The sequence below is a fragment of the Caretta caretta genome, chromosome 2 (assembly GCF_965140235.1).
Source record: "Caretta caretta isolate rCarCar2 chromosome 2, rCarCar1.hap1, whole genome shotgun sequence".
Classification (NCBI taxonomy): Eukaryota; Metazoa; Chordata; order Testudines; family Cheloniidae; genus Caretta; species Caretta caretta.
The window spans coordinates 206,887,448-206,913,227 of record NC_134207.1 but is presented as its reverse complement, the minus strand read 5'-3'; the positions used below and the strand labels follow the sequence as shown (position 1 = coordinate 206,913,227).

General features: G+C 42.8%; 1 protein-coding gene across 1 annotated transcript in view; it reads right to left on the bottom strand.

Moving 5' to 3' along the window:
- Positions 1–918: 918 nt before the first annotated feature.
- JAZF1 (JAZF zinc finger 1) overlaps positions 919–25,780 on the bottom strand; it is a 296,236-nt gene continuing 271,374 nt past the window's right edge. The window contains exons 4-5 of the mRNA XM_048838463.2: positions 18,499–18,668; positions 919–3,209 (exon numbers count right to left, since the gene is read on the bottom strand). Coding sequence (XP_048694420.1) covers positions 3,033–3,209; positions 18,499–18,668 — 347 coding nt within the window. The 3' untranslated portion in view covers positions 919–3,032. The remainder of the gene's footprint in view (positions 3,210–18,498; positions 18,669–25,780) is intronic.

Here is a 25,780-nt window from a genome sequence, read left to right as displayed (position 1 = left end):
ACAGGCAACATCTACAGCATTACTGAAGAATATTTGAAATATGTAGGACCTTTTATGGGCTTCAGTATGTATGTTTTCAAAACATTACACCCTGATCGTTGCTGTCAGATCTGATGTGGCACTTGGTTCTGCAGTATTATCTTCAGTTCTGGACTCTATTCCAAAGCTCCCTACTCTATCTAGGGCTACTAAGTGGAAGTCGCCTGGAGTGGAGCACCCATACGGATGCTACTCAAAGAAGAAGAGGAACTTATTCGCGCTGTGCAGTAACTGCAGTTTTTTGAAATGTGTCCCCCTTATGGGTGCTCCACTACACACCCTCCTCTATCTCTGCTTCAGCTTGTTCCTTAGTTCCTTCTTCACACAAATGTCCCCTAAGGAACAATCTGAAGCAGGGCCACAGACAGGATGAAACCGCCACAGCATGTTCCTATTTAACCTTTCAAATCCTCAGACAATTATCCATTGATCTCAAAATCATGCCTCCATCCCCAAAGACCACCTAAGCTGGGCTGCTTTGCACCAACAGGGGATATGAATATGCACACTTTACCTGGCCAGTTTTGAATCTCTGAATAAAGATGTCATTATTGAACAGTCTCAGAAGAATTCACTTTTTTTTTAAAAATGTTGAAGAGAGTGTTTTGTGTGGGGAAACAACAGGAAGAAAGCTCTTGGCTACAACTAAAAACTGGCACATCTTGAAAATCTTGATTTAGCTTTTATTAAGGATAGTTTGTAGCATTCCACAGAATTTGACAACTAAACAGGTTGCCCGAATGTTCTGGTGCATTTGGTTTTAATTATTACACTGAGAAACTGCCAAAAAAGGAAATGAATATTGGATAAAAATACTATCAGTCTGCATATCAAACTGATCACTCTTAAAGATAATGAAGTAATAATGAAGCATACATATTTGTTTTTGGTCAGAGGCAGTTTATTTTAAATGTGATTTGATTTACATTTATAAGCAGCTTTCTTGACAGGAATTTTGATTCATTAAGTTGCCTTCAGTTCTAAAACAAACCTCTGTCACTTTCAAACTTAATGTACTTTGTCCCCAACAAAACATATGAAAATATAATTTAAAGCACACTTTTCACAGACACAATACAATACATTCACTATACACAGTATAACAAAATAGTCCCATCTTTACCTGTTTAATAATACTGTCACAATGAATAGGTAAATAGAAACTGGAATTTCATTTTCATAGTTGAAAGGAATTTACATGCAATAACTTTTTATGACTGTTTAGCTGTTAAACTAACTTAACCAGCCTATAGTTTCTTGCACTAGAGCAGAGCCAAATGATACTTGCTGTCCTGATCTGCTGTCAAAACAGTTCAGAAGGTAGAAAGTAGCCAAATGAGATCTTTAATACACCAACAAGTTGATTCTCATGTCTGGATCATTTAAACTGAACGGACAACACTGTCTCCTCTTCAGGCTTTGAGGCAATGATTTGTTTAAATGGAGGTTTTGCAAATGCTTCTTTAAAACCTCATTATGAGGGATTCAGTAGCTGGTTAACAGAAAATTGTCATCCTTTCAAAGTTCATTTTTAATGTTTTAGAAAAACGGAGAGGTCTGTTTCCCATTTGTCTGAACTTTCATGCAAAATACAAGGAAGAGAGGAAAGTTACTTACTACATTTCAAAACGCTTAATTTGTTTTCATGGGAAATAGGTCTGAATTTTTATAGGTTTTTTTAATCTAAGCTTCAAAGAATAGCACTTGTGAGAGAAGAATGCTCAAGGCATTATGGTATTGTAAGCAATATATGTTCAGGTATGGTCCAGACAAGTCATTTTACAATGGCTCTTGTTTCAAGTCAATCTTTGACACTGGCTGCAAGAAGCACTTCATCTTCAGTAAGGCTCATGTCATATTTCAGCAAAGTGATTTGTAAAGCTAAACAGACATTTCCAAGTGGAATGGAGTGATCTACAATAAGAGGCAAAAAATATACAAAGAAAATTTCAAAATATAATGAACGTGAAGGAGGGTCACTAGAGATTTCTGTAACACAAATAACATCCCTCCTTAAACGAAGCTTAGAATTTTTAATTTTTATTTGCAACCACAGGCATAAGTTAGTACTGTAGTTGCAAGAATTGGCAACGCATAAAACATTAAATCTGTTGGCAACAGAGAACTACAAAGTGCTTTAAAACTTCATCTGAGATGAAGATAGAATTGTTTCTCTCTCACACACAAATTTGCACTTAAGTATTTCGAAGTGTCTTTCTAACAGTAGATTTCAGGAGAAAATATTTAGTTGGCCTGGGATCTTGGTCCTCAAAAGTTTGATGGGCATGAACTTAATACATCATCTTGTATAAAAACAAAGTAATAATCCTAACACTAAAGGTGATTGTTTACTAGTTCAAATGGCAAGATTTTCAGCATTTCAAAAGGGAAAAAAGAATTTGCAAGATAATATAAAATACAGCAAGCACACCTTTTTATGTATGTTATTTAAGTATGAAAATATTTTTAGCATATTATGTTAAACATTCTTTCTTATTTATATTTCCAATACCTAAAAGACTTGCTACACCATCGATAACTCCATTATGTAAGGCATGTTAACCAGTTTGACAATGGTGGTATTGTTTTGGTTTTACACACACACGAACGGATGTGTTGAAAATCTTCAACCACATTACAATCTTGAAACGATGTCAGTGCCAAGCTTTCCTCTCCACACCCCTAATTAACACTGCAGTACAACTAAATATGCAACACCCCCTAAGTTTTGATTTGGGGAAAGTGTTCTGAAAGTGTTCTAAGCTTTTTTAGCACCTTATATCAAAGTAATGAAAATGGGTATGATGATTACAAGTGCAAATGTACAAAATCATTAACTCTACAAAGATACATCATTCCAAAATTACAGAAAAATTTAAAGCATGCATTTCATTTTTTTAAAGGGTTGCTGAATGCTTCCCCTGAAAAAGGTGGCTGTTTTCAAAATCAGCAACTGCTGGTGAGGATTTCTTGGCACATTTGTGACCAGCATGTTATTGCTGCATCTTCCTGATAATCTCAGCAGACACTGGGGGATGGAAATTGATTGTGTGGTGCCGCAAGCCCTGAGCTGTCTTGTAACTCTTTCCACAACGACATTTGAATGGTTTGCGTACACGGATCTGTGTTCTGTGGCCATTCTTGGCATGGTACTTTATACCGTTCACATTCTGTGGGTGAAAGAGTGAAATATTGGTTGTCATACATGGGCTAACATAATGGCTTGGCTTCCTGATATAAAAACCGGAATTGACTATTAACCTTGTTGTGACAAAATTGCATAATTATTAGTAACTGTCTCTAGGTGTTGGCTACAGTACAAATACGCCCTCCCTTCTAATGCATTCAAGACATGACTAAGAGCTCGGGCCCTAAGAAGGCATAGTCTGCAAACTAGGGCATACAATTTTAATGGGTCAAACTTACCTTAGTAACCTATCACTAAATGGTTAACCTTTTTAAAATTAATATGTGGTATGCTAGAAAGAGGAGGTTACTTACCTGTAATCGGAGGTTCTTTGGGATGTGTGGTCCCTATTTGTATTCCAAACATGAGTGCACATGCATGCCATGCACTGGAAGTTTTCAGTGGCCGTGTTCACTGACCTGCACGCATGTCATATGTTGCCCTGTACTCCAGGCAAGGTTATAACAGGCCTTAGTCATCCTCTTACTGCTGAATCAGGCTATCTGTCCACAGCCCTGGGAGGTATAGCCATTGGCAGGATGGCATGGTCCACGGTCACGTCTTTGGCTGCCCCTTTGTCAATGCCATAGTGGAGGGGTTCTCAAACTGGGGGTCATGACCCCTTGGAGGGTTGCAAGATTATTCTGTGGGGGGGGGTCACAAGCTGTCAGCTTCCATCCCCAAACCCCACATCGCCTCCAGCATTTATAATAGTGGTAAATATAAAGAAGTGTTTTTAATTTATAAAGGAGGTTGCACTCAGAGGCGTGCTGTATGAAAGGGGTCACCAGTACAAAAGTTTGAGAACTACTGCTGTAGTGGGTGGAGAAGGTGTGTACAGAGTGCCAGGTCGCCACTTGGCAGATGTCTTACCATAGGGCATCTGCCAGGAAGCTGGAGGTGGTAGCTTGGGCCCTTGTGGAGTGGGCTGTAATTCTGCCAGTTGGTGTGGCATTGGACTGTGCATGTGGTGTCGGACTCCATGATGCAAGTAGAGATCTACTTGGATATGCACTATGAGGAGGGGGCTTGGCCCCTAGACCTCTCCGTAGTGGCAATGAAAAGACATGGAGAGGTGTGGGCCCTGTCTAGGTAGAATGTGAATGCGGAGCAGACACCCAAGGAGTGCAGGGTCTTGTCTGTGGGAGGGGCATGCAATTTAGGGTGTAAGTCCAAGAGATGGATGGATTGGTTGAGGTAGAACTCTGAGACCACTTTCGAGAGAAACTTACAGTGAAGACTTAACGAGACCATGTCCTTATGGAAGACCGTATATTGGGGGGGGGGGGGGGGAGGGAGGAGTGTCAGCCATCATGGCCACCAGTTTGCCACCGAGTGGAGGTGATGGCTACAAGGAAGAAGATCTTCATGGATAAGCGTGAGAGAGCATGTGACCAGGGACTCAAAGGGAGGTCTGATGAGGGCAGAGAACACAAGAGTGAAGGTCCAAGGAGGGGCAAGTTTCAGAACCAGGGGAAAGCTGTTTGTCAGCTCTTTCAGAAATTGGATGGTGGTAGGGTAAGTAAACACCAAGTGGCCATCCACCAACGGGAGCGAGATGTACTTGAGGGAAATGGTGGTGTGCCCAGGAGGTGAAACGCTTCCATTTTGCTGTGTAGCACACTAGAGTGGAAGCTCATATGCTGTGCATAAGTATGGGGGGAGCAGGCATTGTCTTGGTGCGATCCCCATTCAAAAACCAGGCCATCATTCGAAGCGGGTCTCAGCTGTCAGAGAGGATCTGAACATGTTGGCTGTGGATAAGAGGCAGGAATGTGTGTCAGGTTAAGCGGACTGCCTGCAGCTCGAGGATATTGATGTGCATGTGTGCCTCGCGATGAGTTCAAGCCCCTTGTGCGGCACAGCCATCAAGGTGGACTCCCCAACCAGCCAGGGAGGCATCTGTGGTAAGGGTGGTCATGGGCCCAGAGGTAGTGAATGGGGTGCCTTGCAGCATCGGTCCACCAGGTGAGAGAAGTGCAGACTGGCTGTGGGACAGTGTCCAGATGGTTGATGTGGGGCCTGCAGACTGAAGGGGGCCAGAGTTGTAGACAGTGAATGTAGGTATGTGGCATCACATGGGGTGCAGGCCGTGTGGCAGAGAGAGCAGCGCACTGTGGTGTGTGAGGTATGATCATTACATGGGCTGTCAGGGTGGCAAAATGTTCCACCAAGGAGAAGGCTCAAGCTGTCACTGAATCTAAGCGTACCCTGATTAAATGGATTGTCTGTGTCCGGAACAGCATGGACTTCTCCTCATTGACACAGACATCTAGAGAGGCGAGGATGGGTGATGTCGTTTTGGCGAGGGTTGTTGCCACCAAGAGCCAGTTGTCCAAGTAAGGAAACACACACAGAATAACCCAGGCATTGTAGTTGGGCTGTGACCACTGCTGTGAAGACTCATGGGGCCATGGCAATACCAAAGGGGAGAACTCTGAAGTGGTAGTGGTTGTCACCCACACGGAAGCAAAGGACCTTGTGGTGGACTGGATGGATATCGATATGGAAGCACGTGTCCTTCATGTCAAGGGCTGCAAACCATACCCCCTGGGGAAAGGAGGTGATGATGGATGCGAGCGTCATTATATGGAACATGGTGATGATGAAGTTGTTAAGAAAGCAGAGATCGAGGACAGGATGGAGACCTCCTCCCTTCTTTGGGATGAGAAAAGTACAGGGAGTAGAAACCCTTACCGATGAAGAAGGAAGGCATGGGTTCAATTGCACCTTTCATTAGGAGAGTATCTGCCTCACAGTGCATGAGGTTGCGATGAGAGAGACTTTCGGGGGGGGGGAAGGGGAAGAAGAAGAAGAGGGAAGGTAAGGAACTCGATAGAATAGCCATGTCTCACCATCTCCAATACTAATGATCTGTGGTGATCTTGCCCCAGTGGTGGGCAAATAGGGCAAGATGGGCCCCAAAAGCGGTAAGGGGGGCTGGAGACAGTGATGATGGGGGCTTGCCAAAACTGGGCCTTTGATTGATGTCATGGTACGGCAGAGTAGGTGACAGAGGCTGACGGTTGTGGATGCTGTGATCTGGGGTGCCGTCGGGTGGGGTCCTGATACAGGGTGTACATGGGCTGGTACGGTGCATAGGGGCATGGTCAGAAGGGTGACTTCTGTTGCTTCTGTAAATTCCTGAAGATGCGAGAGTCATTTTTGACTCCAAGGAGTATAGGGACTCATCTGTCTTTGCCGAGAACAACTTGTCCTTGTCAAAGGTGAGGTACTAGATGGTGGTCTGGATTTCCCTCGGGAAGCCGGAGAACTGCAGTCAGGCCTCCTTTTGCATGCCTATGCCTGTGGCCAGGGAGCGGGGGGATGTGTCTGCCACATCTATCACTGCTTGGAGGCTAACCTTGGCTGTCAAGTGACCTTCCTCCACCAGGGCTTGGAAACGCTGTTGCTTGTCCTGCAGGAGATGCTCCAAGAACTCTACTAGCTTGGCATAGTTTTAAAATCATAGTTTGCTAGCAGAGCCTGGTAGTTTGATATGCAGAATTGCAGGGCTGCAGAGGAGTAAACCATGCATCCTAGGAGCTCTAGGTGCTTTGCCGCCCTATCTGGAGGAGTGGAGGTGTGTGAGTGCTGCCTAGCCTGTTCCACTGCTGTGTGTGCCACCAGCGAAATGGGGAGGAGTCAGGGGAAGAAAATCAGCCCCTTTGGATGGCTGTGGGGGCGCAGGACACTGGTGTGTGCCAGACCGCCCGTGCAGTTTGAAGGATGGCTTTGTTTATGGGAAATGCAATGCAGGACGGCCCCCTAGGCTGGAGGATGTCTAAGAGCTGATGCTGTTGGTCCTGGACTTTTTCCAATGGGATGCCCAAATTCAGTGTCACCCTTTGCAGCAGCTCCTGGTATTAGTGGTGGTCATCAGGAGCAGGGCTGGCTCTACGTTTTTTGCCGCCCCAAGCAGCAAAACAAAAAAAACCCTGCCGAATATGCCACCGCCGAGAGAACAGGAAGATCAGAGGGAGCTGCCGCTGCCGGCGAGACCCGAGCCAGAAGAGTCGCCACCGAATTGCTGCCGGGGCTGCTGCTGGAGTGCTGCCCCAAGAACGGCAGGAGTGCCGCCCCTTCAGCAGCACCACCGCAGGCACCAGCTTGCTTAGCTGGTGCCTAGAGCCGGCCCTGATCAGGAGGCGAGAGGACAAGGGGAATCAGTGCTTCGTCCAGACAGGAGGCTGTTGTCGGGACTGGCTCCCTTGTGGTCTCTGTCTCCAGGTCCGAGCTGGACGGTTCTGGTGAAGGGGCCCAGATGGAAGGGTGCAAGGCATAAGAAGACTAATATGGGTTGTGGTAAGCATCCCATGTTGGCCAGTGTGCCCATGGGGTCTAGTCCTGGGGATACTGCAGGCCCCAAGAGTACACATACCAATGCAGTGGGGTTGGAGCATACCTTGCCTGGTGTGATGGCCATGCCCAGGAGTCCAAGCTATGCCTGGGGACTGGGGAGAATGATGATTCCTTCGCTGAAAAGCCTTTGGAGTCCAAAGAGATCTCGGATGGTGGCAGCTGTCAATGAAGGCGGTCCTGCAATCATGGGGTGTGGTCTCCAGCCCAGGAAGAGCAGTGCATCTGTTGGTATGGGGGGCTGCGAAGCCGAAAGCAGCGGCAAGAGGGGGATATGGCAGGTCAAAGTGCACCGTGGGGAGCAAGTGTTCGGCTCGTCTGGGTGTCCATGGCATGTCCCGCTGACTGCTGAAGCAAGGTGTGTATGTGGTGCAGAGCATGGGGACTCATGTTGCGATGGAGATGCACAGCATGGAGGGCTGTCTTGTGGTACGGCTAGTGCATGGGGAAGCTTAGGAGGTGGCAGGAGTAGTCCATACACAACATCTCGCCCGACCTGGCACAGTTGGTAATGGGGACTTACCAATGCGATGGGCATGAGAGTACTTGCAACTCTCCTACTTGGCCTTGTCGTGTGCTGTCGGATGTGGGCAGGGGGGTAGGTAGGATGCTCACCACCAGTGCACCGCTGGTTCTGCCAGTCCAGGATCGGACTCCACAAGAGGCTGGAGAGCTTCCTCCATGAGGAACTTCCTGAGTCGCAGGAGATGAGCCTCATGGACAATGTTCCCTCTAATTTTTGACAGGCCATGTGCACAAAAAATTTCTTCTGTGCAAATTTTTGACAGGCCATGTGCACAAAAAATTTCTTCTGTGCAAATTTTTGACAGGCTGTGTGTGCAAAAAATTTCTTCTGGGCAAATTTTTGACAGGCTGTGTGTGCAAAAAAATTCTTCTGTGCAAATTGTGCTTCTGTGCAAATTTTTGTGCGGGGTTCAGGATCTGTGTGTGCTTGTACATGCTCACAGCTTAGGGGGAAAAGTGCTCATGGGTCTGCAGGGGAAAGGACTTACAGATGTCGCAATGTGCGGCAAGATGCGCTTCTCGTAGGTAGTATAAGCAACGGCAGTGCTCATCTCTCATAGAGAAAGAATTGAGGGAATGAGGCACAGTTCTTCAATACTAGAATGCAGGGCATAGTCCCCTGACAAAGTCGGGGCGGCCCCCGAGCGGGGCAAGTAACTACACTAACTACAGTCTATGTACACAACTAAGAAGAAAAAACAAACTAGCTAACTAAATACAATAGACAGTCATTCTCGTAGAGATTACGAGCACGTAGAAGAGAAGATTCTGACTCCAACCACACAGCGCTATGAGGGAACTGGGGAAGTGTCGCCCCGCATGGCCTCTTACAACATTGCCTGGAGCACAAGGCAACATACAACATGCATACAGGTCAACAGACTACCTCTGAAAACTTCCAGCGCATGGCGCACGTGCGTTTGGAATACATATAGGGACCCTCATTAGAAGGAAAATAGATGTTCTTTACTTCCTGACACTTTGACAGGGATTTTCCAGTGGTTCATTCAAAGCTATTGGAAAAACACCAGGAAGTTAACTTAGGATTTGTCTTACCAACAGTTCATGGCAAGCTGTGGTGCAAATCTACCTCACGCTAGCTTGTAGCCTACCACCTGTCTGTGTGGGCCCTGCTGCCACGCATGAAAAATTCTGTGGTGCACTTTCATCTACCATTTCAAAGCAGGGTGGGTCAAAACACAGGGAAACTTTTAGTGTGGCAGTGGGTTCCAGATGGACTGTTAGCGCGCAATGAACTGGCTGTAAGTCTACGTTGCACTAGCCATCCATGCTCTACCTATCTATAGACAAGTTTTAAGGAATGTATTCAAGCAAAAAAGAGCAGAGATGCAAAGAGCAAGCACAGTAGTATTCAGCTACACTCCTTCAAAGTGATCAAAGCAGCTATCACCATTTGCTCTATTTAAGATTATTAATTTTTTTCATGAGGCAGCCACAAAGCTTGATAGCCTCACATCAGTGGTTCTCAACCCATGGCCCAATCCGCACAACTGCAGCCCATGTGATGTTCTCAGGACCATACAGGGGTGTGTGTGTGTGTCTTTTTTGTGTAGATTCGGCCCACATAACACATAGAAAGCTGCATAGGCCGCCCACAATTGTAAACAGAACCACTGCCTTACATGTATAGTACCTAGAGAATTAAGTACACAGAAAACAGTCACCTTTAGGTTGGACTTTCACATGATTTCACAAACCTACCCATTTCTATATCCTCCAAACACACTTGAAAATAAATAACCATGTTTGAGGATATTTACCACTGAAACCACAGTTCTCTAGCTGTCTTAGAGAAAAACTACTATGTTTAGAATTGCTACCATCACAGTTCCTGCATAGTTTGCCTTTAAGGGAAGATGATGTCAGCTTTGCCTGAGAAAATCCTCCTTAAGTATCTTTTAGTTTCACTTGCAGGATCAAGAAGCTGGCAGCTCAAGAGCCTTGTACTAAGACTGGTTGAAAGCCTCTGTTGCTTTCGTTACGTGGTAACATCTTACATTCTTCTTGCAGATTCTGAGACCAGCCGTGGTGGTCTATCTAAGCCAGTGGTTCCCAAACTTGTTCCGCCGCTTGTGCAGGGAAAGCCCCTGGCGGGCTGGGCCGGTTTGTTTACCTGCCGCGTCCGCAGGTTCGGCCGATTGCAGCTCTCAGTGGCCACGGTTGGCTGCTCCAGGCCAATGGGAGCTGCTGGAAGCGGCGCGGGCCGAGGGACGTACTGGCTGCCATTTCCAGCAGCTCCCATTGGCCTGGAGCAGCCAACCGTGGCCACTGGGAGCTGCAATTGGCCGAACCTGCGGACGCGGCAGGTAAACAAACCGTCCGGCCCACCAGGGGCTTTCCCTGCACAAGCGGCGGGACAAGTTTGGGAACCACTGATCTAAGCTGTGACATTTTATATTTCTGCCTTCAGTGGGTTGGATGACTAGTTAAGGACTCATCTCACTGAGGCGTACTCTTTCCTTCAAGGCTTGTTTACATGGCATAGGAAAGTTCATTAGAAGTGTGTGACTTGTACAGTGCACTAAATGCCCCATGTGGACCCTGCTGCCACTAACTGAAAGATAACTAGTTCGTGTTAATGTAGAAGTAGGTGCCTTTTACATTATACCCGCAGAGTCTCCATAGGGCAGTCAGAGCACTCTATAAATCACACTCCTCTAATGTACTTTACTGAGCCACGTAGACAAGCCCCAAATATATTATCTGCTTCCTCTTCAAGGGTTTGGGCCTTTGGATAAACTAGGAGAGTCTGAGATTGACTTTCATTATAGCAGCTGTGAACTGTCCAGTGGACGGTGTTTTTCTTGTTCTTCCAGAGGAAAGGTTTATGGACATTCAAAGAGCAATTACTATGACAAGTTCGCAGCCCTGGAACTCAACTCCTTTCTGAAGCTTGTAGGTTTGATTGGCTCCACTTACTATGTTTACTAGACTAAGAGGTTGAGAACTCTATAGTAATATGCACTAATTACTACCCGGAACGTAAGGCCATAGTCAGCCAGGCTTAGATTCAGGAATTTTTACTATGCTGAACACTGCCTTCTAATAGTTATAAGAAGGGTTTTGTTAAGATGGGGATCTGAACTATGCCTACACAGAGCTCATGCTGTGTGGAAGTTCAGAAAATCAAACCCTCTGATTATGACCTTCACACTGCAGCTGCCCCTGGACAATTCACTAAAGAGTTATGGTTCCTTTGTACTCTTACAGAACATGAATGTTGGTAGCCAAAAACTGAAACCTCAGAAGAAGGAAATAAAAAAAAAAAAAAAAAAAAAACCCTCAGAAAGCCAGGAAATGCAGGTAAGGTAATACCTCCTTCAGCACGTGTCCTTCTAAAGTCTGATTCCAAACAATCAATGATGTATCTATTCTGGACTGGGATATGTTGTAGTCTATGCTCCTGAGTGACAAATCTTTGTCCCCAATCCTGTGCTGATCTTCCCTGACACAATTTCAAGCAATTCATATCAGTACAAACATTACAAAACTTTCAGCATTTACTAGAGAATCAATGATCAGTGGAGCCTGCATTAAGGCGCAAAAAAAAAAAAAAAAGGTAAGTGGGCTGTAGAGGAGACTGCGTTACAATGCCCCATCTCACCTTATGCTACATGGAAAGTTTCTCCTGATCCATTTCACACAGAACTGTGCCTCTTCAGCTATGTATTTTTTTGTTTTGCGAAAGCAACTGTCTCCAACTCAGTATAAAATGAAGCCTATGAACTATTTGTGCTTGAAAATGTGATGGAGCTTTAAAACAAAGTCTCGGGGCTGAAATGCTAATCTTCAGCTACAGTGCTCAAAGTGCGTGGGGGGAGGGAGATGGGGGAGGGGGTAAGGAGGAATGACCCAACACAACCTAAGTTTATCCTCAGAAACTTTAGAAAAGTCTGCCCAGAGTAATGTGCAAGAAGTTTTCCCTTTTTTATAACTTCAAATCAAGAGATAGTTATTTGACAATTATACTAGAAGTAAAATGAACAGTTAATGGTGGCATCTGTGCAATAAAAGCTACAGAACATAAATACCCTCAGTTTGCATGGCAATAACATGATCATTTATGGCAAAAGTTTCACTTTGGGTTTACTTGAAACTTTGTTATTGGATTCTTTAATGGGTTATTCTGGAACACCTCATGTGCAGAAATCACAGGCACACACCTCGATGGATGAAAAAGACAGTACAGCCTTTTTCCAGGCAGAAAGTGCTAGGAAATTCCATCTTGGCCTGTGTTTTAAGATGAATTGGGTTAGAGAAGGGTTTGAAAAATAGCAAAATGTTCAGGCTATGAGAAACCAACGCAACATGAAACTTGATCTACATCTCTCCATAAAAGCACTGAAAGAAAACTCTTGTTGGAACTTCACATCAACTCTTCCTAAGTTTTTCCACTGGTTTAATGTAAACACCTTGTTGTGTGTCTTAGGTTAAATTTGTTGAGGTATAGAGAACAACACTGCCAGACCCATCTGTCACTTTTATTGCTCTAGATTCTTAGATTAATGATGAGACACACTCACACGGTTGAGGAAGAAGGCTGTAGCATAGAAAGACTATGGAAATGAAACTAGACGAAAGAACAATGAAACTAGGACCAGAACACGAGGAGATACCAAATAGTTCTAGTAATGGTATTGGTGGGTTTGTGTGGCTACAGTGTCTTTGGTCTGGTAGGACCGTATGTCCTAGGATGCCACCACTAGCTAAAGCATTAAAGTTTGGGATCATGTACAGAAATAGTACAAATGTCCAAGGACATGAGACAGGGACATTAATGTAGCTGTTTTGGGGTTTCCTTTTATTCTGTTTAGTGCTTGGACACTCACTTTAATTTTTGCACAGTCTGTGGTGTTTACCTTACACACAATGAGGTTATTAATGCACGAGGTGCTTGCTCCTGACCAGACAAACGTAGTTGCTTTTAGGTGCCATCTTTAGTGGAGGAGGGCAAGAAAACTGTCTCATGGACAAGGCTCTTTCTGACCAGGTACTCAGCTTGCTTCTGTTGCATAATCCTCATCCACTCCAGCTCACTTCCTCTCACAAACTCCATGAGCCACAGACCTGCTTCCTCCTCTCACTCTTCCATCTACTGCACCGGACTTGTTCCTTCTCCATGCCACCCCTTACCCCACTCACTGCTTATTATCTCATGCCTGCCCAGCCTCTCCCATGCCCCTTTGCCCTTACATCAACTCCCACTTATGTCTCTGTCTTGGCTCTCCCAAGGCTCACCCTTAGGAGGCTTTAGGGAGGGGGGCGGGGGAAGGAGAGAGGAGGCCCATCAGCCATGCCCCCATCCTCTTCTGGGGAGGCTGGTATCTTTGCATTCTTTGAGGGTGGTGGAAGGGGGTCACCATCCCTTCCAATCCATTTGGGCTTTTGCCAGTATTTTCAAGAGAAAGACCACTGGGCTTCCCAGCCTCAGGGAGCCCAGGCCCATCAGGCTCACTGAGCCCTTCCCATCCCCTTTTATAGGCAAGGCCCAAGGAAATAATGCTCCTTAGAGAGATGGGTTTCTTTGCAATAGGGGGATCTCCACAACATGAGCCGGGAAAGCCCAGTGGGTGAAGCACAGAGAAACTCTGCCCACTCCGGGGAAGGATTTCTTAGCTGGGAAAGATCTGAAACAAATTAATTACAGATCCTGCCAGCATAAGAGACATCCTGCCTATTATGGAGTGGTCTGTCCTGCCCAAAACTCCCTGCTAACCCCACCTCTTCGTAGGCTCTCAGTTCCCCAACCTGTCTCTGTGAACTCCAATGCCACCCATTCAACACAGCCGATATCCTCCCCTCTCCTGCTACCACAGCCTCCCCTGCACTCTTGATTGCCGAACATTTGATGTTCTCCAGTTTCCCCCTACCCAACAACCCTCTAACTATATCCCTATCTGCAAACTTGTGCTGCACACTACACCATCTCCACTCAATACCTCACATAGCCCACCAGCCACTGCTGCCCCCAGTCTTTCCAAGCCCCCATTCACAACCGGCAGTCCCTGCAAGTCTTGTTTTCCCCATGCTTATAGCCATCACTACATATTCTCTCGCCTACTGATCTTGGCTGCCCGCTGCTTCCCCATGCCTCTGCCCAATCATACCCTGAACTTCTACACGTTCTAAAAAACCAGGTAACTGCTGCCTTAAAAAAAAATGTAGCTGAAGTTGCTCAAGTGCATTTCCTAGCAATACAGTCACTAAAAACCTTAGAAATCATCAGTTAAGGCAATTTTCACATTTAGACCAACCTCAACTCCCGAACTTTCCAGTCAGCCATCACAGTAAAGCAGATGCATTCACAGATCTGTAAATCTACATCCAGTTCCCTTTCTGGGATGATATACTCTCTCTAAACATATGAACACTGGACAAACTCAATAATGTGTTATTTGTACATGAAAAACTATGAGCTTGGAGTTGAACTGTGCCTTGTGCAGAGGAACTGGATGTGTGCATTGTGGGTGGCTAGATGTTGGAAGTGAAAGGGAATTTGTTGTGTTAATGAAAATTCTGTATCGGTTGTAATATTGGAATGGTGAGATACGTGAACTGAGTTTGGTCTGGATGCATATAATGCCCTAACTGCTGACTTCCTGGATTTTTAGTGACTGTGTTCATAGGAAATGTACTTGAACAACCTTATCTGTAAGTTTTGTGGGCACTTAAAATACTCTCCTATTTTTACGGTGTGTTTACCATAGACCAGAGAATGTGTGATAGATACTCTATACACAGATATAAAAATAATATATATAATGTATATATAATGTATTTTATATACAATACATGATTTTATATATATCTATCTATAGATAGATATATAAAATGTATTCATGTATTATTTCTATTACATATATTTGAAACTTTTAATTTGATCTTTAGCAGTTGTCTAAATAGGTTCCTTGGCATTAAAGATCCTTCAGATATGTTTCAGATTTTCTTGTCCACAGCTTTGCTAGACAACACATTATTGATATTGGCCAACATTATCAAAGTAAGAGTTTAATGTTATGCTCTTAAATCCATTCTTTGGCTCCACAAGGGTGGGATTTTCAGAAGTGCTTTAGAAACACAAATCCCGCTGTCTTCAATATACACCTAAATGTGGATTTAGGAGCCTAGTGTTTAGCTTTGGAGAAACAAAGCTCAAACATATCACACGTATCTTTGATTCAAGAGAACCCACTTAGACCATTGCTAAAGATCAAATTAAAAGTTTAAAATATGTATAATATAAATAATACATAAATACAATTACATAGGAATGCTCTAGAGCATCTAGAAGTCAATGAGCTACTCAAACATTTCTCTCTTTTACCAACAGAATTTTCTCCAAGAAAAGATATTATCTCACCTACCTCTCACTAATGAGTTACTTAGGTGCTTTTGAAAATCCCTCCAAATATAGACTTGGAAACTTTCAGGAAGCTTAGAGTCATATTTTAGAAAAATTTGACCATTGTAATAGAAGAAAAATCTAAGGCAGATTATAGTAAATAGAGGCTAGAGTAACAATATTATTGTTATTTATTGGTAGACAATTTGATATCTTTAAAAAAAATAAGACTGAAAAACAGCAATTAAATGTTTATGACTCACTTCTACTGTGATGCCTATGGGAAACTGTCACCAGATAACAGCTAAGCAGATGGCCAATAGGGACTTTTGATATTTATCTGGCCCATGTAAAAACATATTCTTATTACAGTTTCCATCATCCTACCTCCCCCATTCCGTCAGAATATTTTTACGCTCACTGCTGAATCCTGTCTTAATTACACTGCTTAATTACCTTAATTACTCTTTGGTGCAGAACCAGTCTTTTACTGTTGTACCATGCCAGGCAGAATGGAGCCCTGACCCTGACTGGGGCCTCCAGGCACTCTCACAATACAAATAATAATAAATCATCATCATCCTATAAAAACACATCATCTAAATGCTGGACAAAAGGAAGCTGTGTTCATTTGTCTCCCCTCCCCCACCCCAAAGTAACTTAGACCTTTTCAGATGTCAGGTGGATCTGATAATTATTGTATGTGTGCATCAATATTCCTGTTTATAGCCATGGTCCTGTTTTACAGCCATCAGTGTTATTACCCAGCACCCAGCAGGAAGTTCCAGTGCATGACTCTTTGATATCAGGACTCCTACCTAAACTCATCAAATATTTCTTCTGAGTGGGGGTTAAACAGAGGGAAGATCAAGAGGAAACATGACCTATAGTTGACACAAAACAAAGGGAAGAGGAAACAAAGATAAAACACAGAAAATAAATTATACAAAGAGGAGAAATGAGGAAACAGAAGCAACTAACTGGAAGTGAGAGAGCTAAAGGAAATGTCCTTACCTATCTGGACTTAACAGGGATAAGTATTTTCCCAAAACTATGGTACTTTTTATTTGCTGCTTTCTCGGTTTGTCAGTCTCTCTATGGGTCATTAATTTGTTCCCTGTCTGACTGTTCTACCATTAATGGTGCATAAGACATCCTGTAGACAGTCCTCATGCATTTGAGATGAAGGCAGCGAGATAGCAGAAGCAGGCAGGAACAGCTTGCTATTTGGCAGTAAAAAGACAGAGGAGCTGGCAGTCAAACAGAGAACAGACAGGATATAGCAAATTACAGGGTTCTTCTTCTAGCTTTTTCCACTAAATAAATGTTTTCTGCAATGCACAGATGCCCTCTTGGGAAAGTAACTCCTAACAATTGCCATGGCTTGCTTGCTTCCTGAGCTAAGCATTTACCTTTTATTCTACACCCTTCCCTTTACACACCTTCTGCCATAAAGAAAATGTGACAATCTTGCATAATGTGACCACATCTGCTCATTGACATTTCCAAATATCCCCAAAATATCTTCCCTCCCACACCATCCCAAGAGTTTATGCTGAGATTTTCCTGAAGAGTAGAACAATTATTATGTAATTCACAATTCAAACTAATCTCCACATACCGGACTAACACATTGCTATAGAAAGTGTACACACTCTTTTGCACAGTATTTCCACTTGTGACTGATCTCCACGTATATGCACATACATTTTGTGACAAGCATTACTGAGTTAAAGGGGCTGGAAGTGATTCAGAATAGCTGCAGAATCAATGAAAGGCACACATTTTCAAGTACTGCACTTTGTATTTGCTATTGTCAGGATTTATATACCTTCAAATGTTACTAGTCTTCCTGCATTTCTCTCTTTCATTTTTCAGTTTTGTATTCCATTTTAGGACTTTACTATGCAGTTGTTAAAAAAGCCTTATCGTCGGTGGCAGTTTTGCTGGTGTATACACTGTAGGTTGGGGTCCTTTGAGCCTGCTGGATTTTAAAACGTTCTCTAATGCTTCATGGAGAACTTTGAAAAACATTTAATATATAGAGAAAATCCAGTCACATATTCCCACATTTTTATTGCTTAGGGACCTTTGCATAATAAATGAATCTGTTCTGTAAGAATCCATTTGCTCCTGCTCTAATTCATGTGAAATAATATTGCTTTGCCTGTAATATCAGAGAGATATACATGCTAGACAATGGTGATGTCGCAAGGAGAACATAAGTAGAAGCTGGTTAACAGACTTTTATGCAAAGGTCCCTCATACGATAAAACAAATGAACAAAAAAAGAAAGACAAGTTTTCCCAGAATATATGGTATTCAAATAGAAGCCCCCCATCCTGCAATCAAATCCATACAGATTGTCATGCCCATGAGAAGTCAGAGGGATTCTGCACCAGTACAAAATTCTGCTCATACAGATCCGTTTTCAGGATCAGGGTCAGAATCTACCCTATACAAATGTTTTCAAATGTTTTCTATGAGGTTACTGCTCAGTCTTCCCTGAGGTGGCCTTTGGCTTTTTAAAATTAAATGGTACGTTTTGCACATCATCTGTATTAGCAGAGGTATCACTGGCATACTTTCAGTACAGGATAGCACAAAATCTGTAATGGTTATATAAAGAGGACCCATTCCAGCGTTGGTATGGACAAGTTCTATATGTAATGTGCGTGATTCCATGTAACAGATGAATGTTGGCATCATCTTCCCATTTCAGGAGATAATTTCTTGGAATAAGGCTTGCTAATTATAATGTGTGACCCAGTTGCTTTAATTGTTCCTTTTAACAATCTCTCTTGATCAGTAGATACAGATGCAACATATGCTGTATATGACTTGAAAATGTTTGAGAGGAAAATCAGTCCGAAAAGAACACTGTGCAGCTATATGAGAATCTGTTGAAGTCTCGTAAAAATAAAAGCGAAAGGTCTAATAAAACAGAAAGATGTGACCTGCTTTCCCAGACTCTCTCCCCTACTGCAGTGAAACAGAAATAAACCAAGTCTCTGCTATAACTCACCTTATATCTTTTTTTACATCCAGGAACAGGACAGGCAAAAGGCTTCTCATCCCCTCCATTCATACACATTGAACTGAGGATAGCTTCCGAGCTGATGGCGCTTTCTGTGGTCCAGGACTCGTCACTGTCTGATTCTTCATAGTCTACTTCTTCCTCGTCATATTCGCTACCTAAGAAACCAGGGTATTTCACAAGAATAAAGTGAAATCATTGCAACACAATTCATTTTTATTTCATTATCCCCAGTCCCTTATAACTCACCTACACCCTTCTTATTTATAATGCAGGAAGACAGGTACTTTTAATCACATAAAATGTCCTGGCTATAGCTACTACTTCATAAAAATAGCCACAGTACCTTTCTTAAGTAGCTATAAGATAGCTGATATTAATATATTTTCATAAACAATCAACCACAGTGGCATTAAAGGTTCAACAGGGATTGATTATGAACTCAATTTCACTACTTTTCTAATAAAAGAGCCCTCTCTGTTCCAAACGCGACCTAGAAAACATAGATAATTTTCTCTAACCTAAAGCTTTTTTTTTTTTTTTTTTAGGGCTTTTCCTTTACATGATACAATACTGAAGAGCATAATTTGACAGATCATAAACAGTGTAAAATAATACGTTGACAAGTCCTAATGCATTTACTAGCCCTTTGGAATTAAATGGAATTATAGCACAACATTAATAAGAATTATAGTGTAGCAATTATAGTTGTGAAATTCATTCCCTCAGGTTTAGGGATAAATGGCTGCCTTGACCACATTCTGTTCCAGATATGCTACAGCAGTCATTTGAGCACCTGGTACTGAGGTTTTTAATTTTTTTTAATTGTAATAACTCAAGAAAAAAGTCTGAAGAAGTAGTTAAATGCAAAACAAGGGAAAGTGGAAAGGCAGAATTTCACCAATAATGATAAGTACAATAAAAAAAGGAGAGTCCCAGCTGATAAAAGCAGCAAATATATCCAGAGAGAGAGAGGAGGAGGAAACTTTTTCTGGAGAGTCTTGTAGGGAGTGTGTAGCTTGCACGAGGTGCTGTGGGAAATGGCAACTCCCCTTTGCTCTTGCTTTTGTCCCTGCCCTGGCAAGAGAGGATGATTTAGCTCCAACTGTTGGAATCATTTCAGCAGTTCCAGACTGAGCCTTATGAGTTTTATACAACTGTTTGACTTGCTTCCCTCATTATGCACTTTGCATACGTGTCTGTAAGCAGCTTTTTATTCTGTGGCAACAATGCAGATGGACTCCTGATCAATCAGATTCTCAAGAAGCTGCAAGGAAACAAACTTCACAAAGAAAACCCACGTTTCAGCATGTAACGGAGTCTTCACTTTTTATTACATATGAAATTAAATATGCCCTGTATTCTATTAAATTATCTATCCCTTCTTGATCTCTCACTTTCCCGGCCCTCAGTTTCATAATCAGTTACTCTTTACTCATGAGTAAATATGTATGTCAGCTGGTAGCTGTAAAGTGCTTATGATGTGGAGGAATAATCAGATATTTTACATTAGGTCACATATGTCAGGTTGTACTACTTTTTCCCCTATGGTTTTCATTCTTACTGGGTGGAGGGCAGATGAGGGGAGATGGATTGTTGTTTCCACTATTAGCGCATACACACACACACACTATATATATAAACAGAGAGAGACAGACAGACAGACAGACAGACACCCTCCCCATGTTGTGCATAACATCCGGAAAACTCACCCTTATTGACTGAGATTTATCCCACACAGATTGATTGAAAGTCGAAGTGAGCATTACTGACCTCTTAAAATATTTTTGAACCATAGGAACAGATAACCTAAAATGAAGTTAAGGGTTCTTATAGTTTAATTAACTAATACAAATATTTAGGCAAAACCACTTCTATGATTTCCTGCCATTGATTACATCTTGATGGAAAAAATTCCTCAAGATACTCCTTTCAAGCTTTTTAGCTCATCTTGGTTTTTCAAACAAATGTATCAGATAAACCTACAATACATAAATGAATGTGCTTTTAGGATTATACAGTATGTAAGAACTCTGACACCGACACCCCTTCAACCACTAAACTCCTGCCAACTTCCTCAATCAAAGTAAATGAATAAAATCTTAAGGGGGAAAAAGAAAAAATCTACTGTAAACAGAGCTTCAACCCCCAAAAGGAAAAAGTTCTAGAGACTCCCTGAAGTCCACTTGGAATATCACTATTGCTGTTGATTCTATGTGGAAGGTACCCCGGGCTAGATTCACCTATGGCACTGCAACTCCCAGTTCCTAGGTGCCTGCTACTAGTGGAATTCACAGCCCTGAATTAGGCACCCAGGCTCCTCATACATTAAATTGAGAGAGTGAGGTGCCTAAGAAAGGAATTCTCAGAACCTAGCAAGCTGAGCGAGGAGCCCTCTAAGCCAACCAGCAGTGAAATACAAAGGAAAGGGAAGGGTGGGGTGTAGAGACCAGCTCCTTAAAGGTACTTAGGCACCTAATCCCACTGATCTGGGCCTTAGGTGCCAGACTGATGGGCCACAGGGAGGTGTCTCCCTCCGCCAAGAGTCGTAGCTGAGAGCCCTCTCCAGGAGTGAGGCACCTAACTCACCTATGGCACTGCAACTCCCAGTTCCTAGGTGCCTGCTACTAGTGGAATTCACAGCCCTGAATTAGGCACCCAGGCTCCTCATACATTAAATTGAGAGAGTGAGGTGCCTAAGAAAGGAATTCTCAGAACCTAGCAAGCTGAGCGAGGAGCCCTCTAAGCCAACCAGCAGTGAAATACAAAGGAAAGGGAAGGGTGGGGTGTAGAGACCAGCTCCTTAAAGGTACTTAGGCACCTAATCCCACTGATCTGGGCCTTAGGTGCCAGACTGATGGGCCACAGGGAGGTGTCTCCCTCCGCCAAGAGTCGTAGCTGAGAGCCCTCTCCAGGAGTGAGGCACCTAACTCAAGTCAGCCCTTTCTCACAAACAAACAGAGAGATGCCTCTTCCCCACTACAGCCAATAACCCAGTGATTGGAGCACCTGCCTGAGACCTGGGTTCAAGTCCCCTCTCGAAATCAGGCAGAGCAGAGATTTGAAAACAGGTCTCCCACCTCCCATAGAAATCACAGAAATGTAGGGCAAGTAGGGACTTCGAGGTCACCTTGTCCATTCCCCCACACTGAGGCAAGAGTAAGTATACCCAGACCATCCTTGACAACTATTTGCCTATCCTGGTTTTAAAAACCTCCAGGGAAGGGGATTCCACAACCTCCCTGGGTAACCTGTGCCAGTACTTAACTATCCTTACAGTTGGAAGTTTTTCTTAATACCAACTTAAATCTCCCTTGCCAAAAACAAGGCTAAAACTGAACACAATAATCCAGTGCTAAGTAGAGTGGAACAATTACCTCCCAGGTCTTACATACGATAGACCTCTTAATACATCCTAGAATGGGACATGCCTTTTTTGCATCAGCATCAAATTGTTGGCTCATATTCAATTTGTGATCCGCTATAATCCCCAGATCCTTTTCTTCAGTACCATTGCCTAGCCCAATTATTCCCCATTTTGTATCTATTCATTTGATTTTTTCCTTCCTACGTGCAGTACTCTGCATTTCTTCTTTACTGAATCTCATCTTACTGATTTCAGACCAATTCTCCAATTTATCAAGTCATTTTGAATTCTAATTCTGTCCTCCAAAGAGCTTACAGCCCCTCCCAGGTTAGTGTCATCCTCAAATTTTACAAGTGTTTTCTTTATTCCATCATCCCAGTTGTTAATGCATATATTGAATAGTACCAGCCACAGGACAGACTGCTGGACCCACTTGACACGTCCTCCCAGTCCGACAGTGAACCATTTATAACTACCCCCTGAGAATGGTTCTTCAACTAGTTGTGCACCCAGCTTACAGTAATTTCATCTAGTTCCCCAATTTCCTTGTGAGGATGTTATGTAGGACTGTATCAAAGGCCATACTAAAGTCAAGATATATCATGTTTACTGCTTCTCCACATCCACTAGACTGGTACCCGTTAAAGAAGGAAATTCTGTTTTAAACCAAGTCTTAACTCTAGGGAGTTTGAAAGTTAGAAGTACTATTCCACATATGAACTGGCAGGTAAATATAATAATTCAAGCGTGTTGCGATCCATATGAAATATTTTACCGAACTATTATTTTACTCTGAGTTGGAGCCTCAGGGTTCATTGTGATGCTAATCCTATGGAATTGAATTATTCATTAAAAACAATCTATTTAATCAGATTCTGGTCTAAATAAAATGTATGAAAATATTTCTAGCAATAAAAATGTATCCTTTAAATAATTAATGTTGTTTCAGTTGCCTTAGAAAAATAACATCCATGTAGCCAGTATTTTAACCATTCCCTCCTCTGAATTTAATTTCCTCACTTGTCAGCACCTAAGAGCAGCAGCCCAAGCTGTGCCTTGTCAGCTTTGCCAATTGTGTGAAAACGAATCAGGTTTTTTTAAACATATAGGTTGGCCTTGCCACAATAAACAGGCCTTAGATGAAGCAGTTTGAGTCTTAAGAATCCCAGCTTTGTGCACCGGCCAGGATTCCATTGCACTCCATTACCGCCTCAGGTGCACCAAATACAATTTGATCCAATGGCTCCTGATTGCTCCTTTTGGGCAGTTTGGCAGCATCCAGCAGTGGGCTGAAGGGGATGTACACAACAGTGTATTTTGATCGAGATATAGATTTTGATCTCTGCTGGTATTTTACAATAATATATACATATATAATGGGGGGTGAGTGGGGAGAATCAGCACATAAATATTTGCCCTCAGTCAGACCACAGGTTGTTACACTTGTCTGATTCAGACATATAAAAGGGCTCAGAGATTAGTTAGCCCTTCTGGGCTAGAATGTTGCCTTGCACACAGAAAACTGAATGTTCCATTAGGACATGCTGCCCTTAAAAGGGCTCTAGCAAAATTGTTAGTGGAACACACATGTTAGTGGGCGTATCATTTCTCCTACTGCTTAGATGGGAAGGCTGATCAGTCATTCCAGAAATCAGTACCCCAAACCAAAATATTAGGAATAGACTTCAAAAATCTAGATAGAAAAAAAACATGTGTGCATTTCCCAAAATTAGGTGCCCTAAATACTTGGAGGAGGGAGGGGAAATGTTGACAGAAAAGTACATCGTTTGAACAAGGTGTTATACAAAAAGACAATAATATTATTGAAACTTAAAGGTAGTCATGTAACTAGCAAGCAATTTATCTTCCTTGCCTGTCACACAAACATGCCATTCTCTTCTCTGAACTCCTCCACTGGCTCCCTGCTTTTCACTGCTTTAATCCCCTGGCTATCAGTTTCAAGACCCTAAGTAGCTCCACCTTATCCTACATCTCCAACCTTGTTTATGATTGTTTCCCTCTCTCCTGGACCCACCCATAACAACTAGCCATTGGTAATATTTAAAGTCCTATTCATCTGTTTCTCCTCCAGCTGGCTCCATGCCCTCTCTTATGCCTCACCTTTTGCATGCAATGCTTTCACAATTCTGGCCCACAAAGCCACTTCCCCTCTCTTCATTCAGATCTCTCCATAGATTAACCTCCTCCATGCTCCCCACAATAAGTGAGCCAGTAATAGAATAGGTTTCAGAGTAGCAGCCCTGTTAATCTGTATCTGCAAAAAGAAAAGGAGGACTTTTGGCACCTTAGAGACTAAAAAATGTATTTGAGCATATAAATTTGTTAGTCTCTAAGGTGCCACAAGTCCTCCTTTTCTTTTAGTAACAGAATAGAACTTTTTGGTTTATTTTAAACTAGTTATTCCTTCTACTGAACTCTCTCTGCTATTCTGTGACTCTCTGGGGGTAAGAAAATGGCTCCATGCCACTGCCTCTCTGAGGAAACCCCTGCCCCACTCCAAGCAGAGGGTGGGATCACAGTGGAGGGAAGGTAGCATGAAGGCCTCATGCTATGCTGTGTTTAGGGCCCCAGATTGTCTTGTCCCAACCAGGTGTATGAATTAATTTAAGCTAGACAAACCATCCTCATCATGCCATATGATACATGCGATCCACTCACCAAGCCATTTTTCATTGACAACAGAAGTCCCCCTTTCATTGAAACCAATCATAAAAGACACTTTATGCCCTGGGAAAGCTCAAACTGACATTAAAATGCCAGTTACTAGGAAGGAAAAAAATTATACTGGGTCACAAAATACTATGAAATATGCTGACAAATTACTTCATTTCTGACATTTACAATAAAAAAAATAAAAAGAAAGTTAAAAACAGCCTGTACCCTAAATATTTTGATTTGTTGAAATAAAACACATATGTGAGAAGAGAAGATCTATGATTATTGCCTGTGTGCTAAAACCTAAAATGTCTTTGCAGCATGCTAAAAGGGGGCAGAACACCATAAGGTCCTGATTCTGCTGGTGTTAAGGTCAACAGGCGTGTTGCTATTAACTTCAGTGGAAGCAGGACTGGGCCCCAAGCCACTGTCTGAATTCTTTATGAAAAGTCTACCATTTCTCCTTTTTCCAATCGATTGAATCCATAACTTGCATTGCTTAGGAGGGAGATATTGATCATGTCACAGGGACTAAATCATCATGGAGTCAATATTGCAGGCCAGTTTCTCAGATGCACTGCTGTAAATCTGAAAAAAACAATTTACTTTTGTGGAATTTACTGTGTATTTACACGGCTGTAACTTAGACCAAAACTTGCCCCTCCATGTGTGAGATTTATTATTTCTTTTTCTCAACTGTTTGAGTAAAACAGCATGTCTACACTGCAACTGAAAGTGTGATTGCAGCTTGGGTCGGCATACCTACATTAGCTTTAATCTAGCTAACACTCTCTCTCTCTCACACACACACAGACACACACACACAATAGCAGTGAAGATGTGTTGGTGTGGACTTCAGTGCAGGCTAGCAATGGGAATATCTATTCAGGGTCCTTGCACAGACTTGTACAGCCTGAAACCCATGCTGCTGCATCTTCACCGCTATGTTTAGCCAGGCTAGTTAGATTAAAGCTAATCTTCAGTAATGCCTTTAATTGCAGCATAGATATCCTAAGTAGGAAGTTTCCAGCTGGTGCACATCATTTGTGATTGTCCAAGTGGTACAGTTTGGCCTCCCATTCATTCATAACTAAAGACTTCAGTATTGTGCCAAGAAAAATGAACTACAAACACAAAAAGGCTGGAATAATCATTATAAGAAACTATTCATTTCTACAGTATAATCAAGAGTATTAATGCTGTATTTCCCCTCCGCTCCCCTCCTCT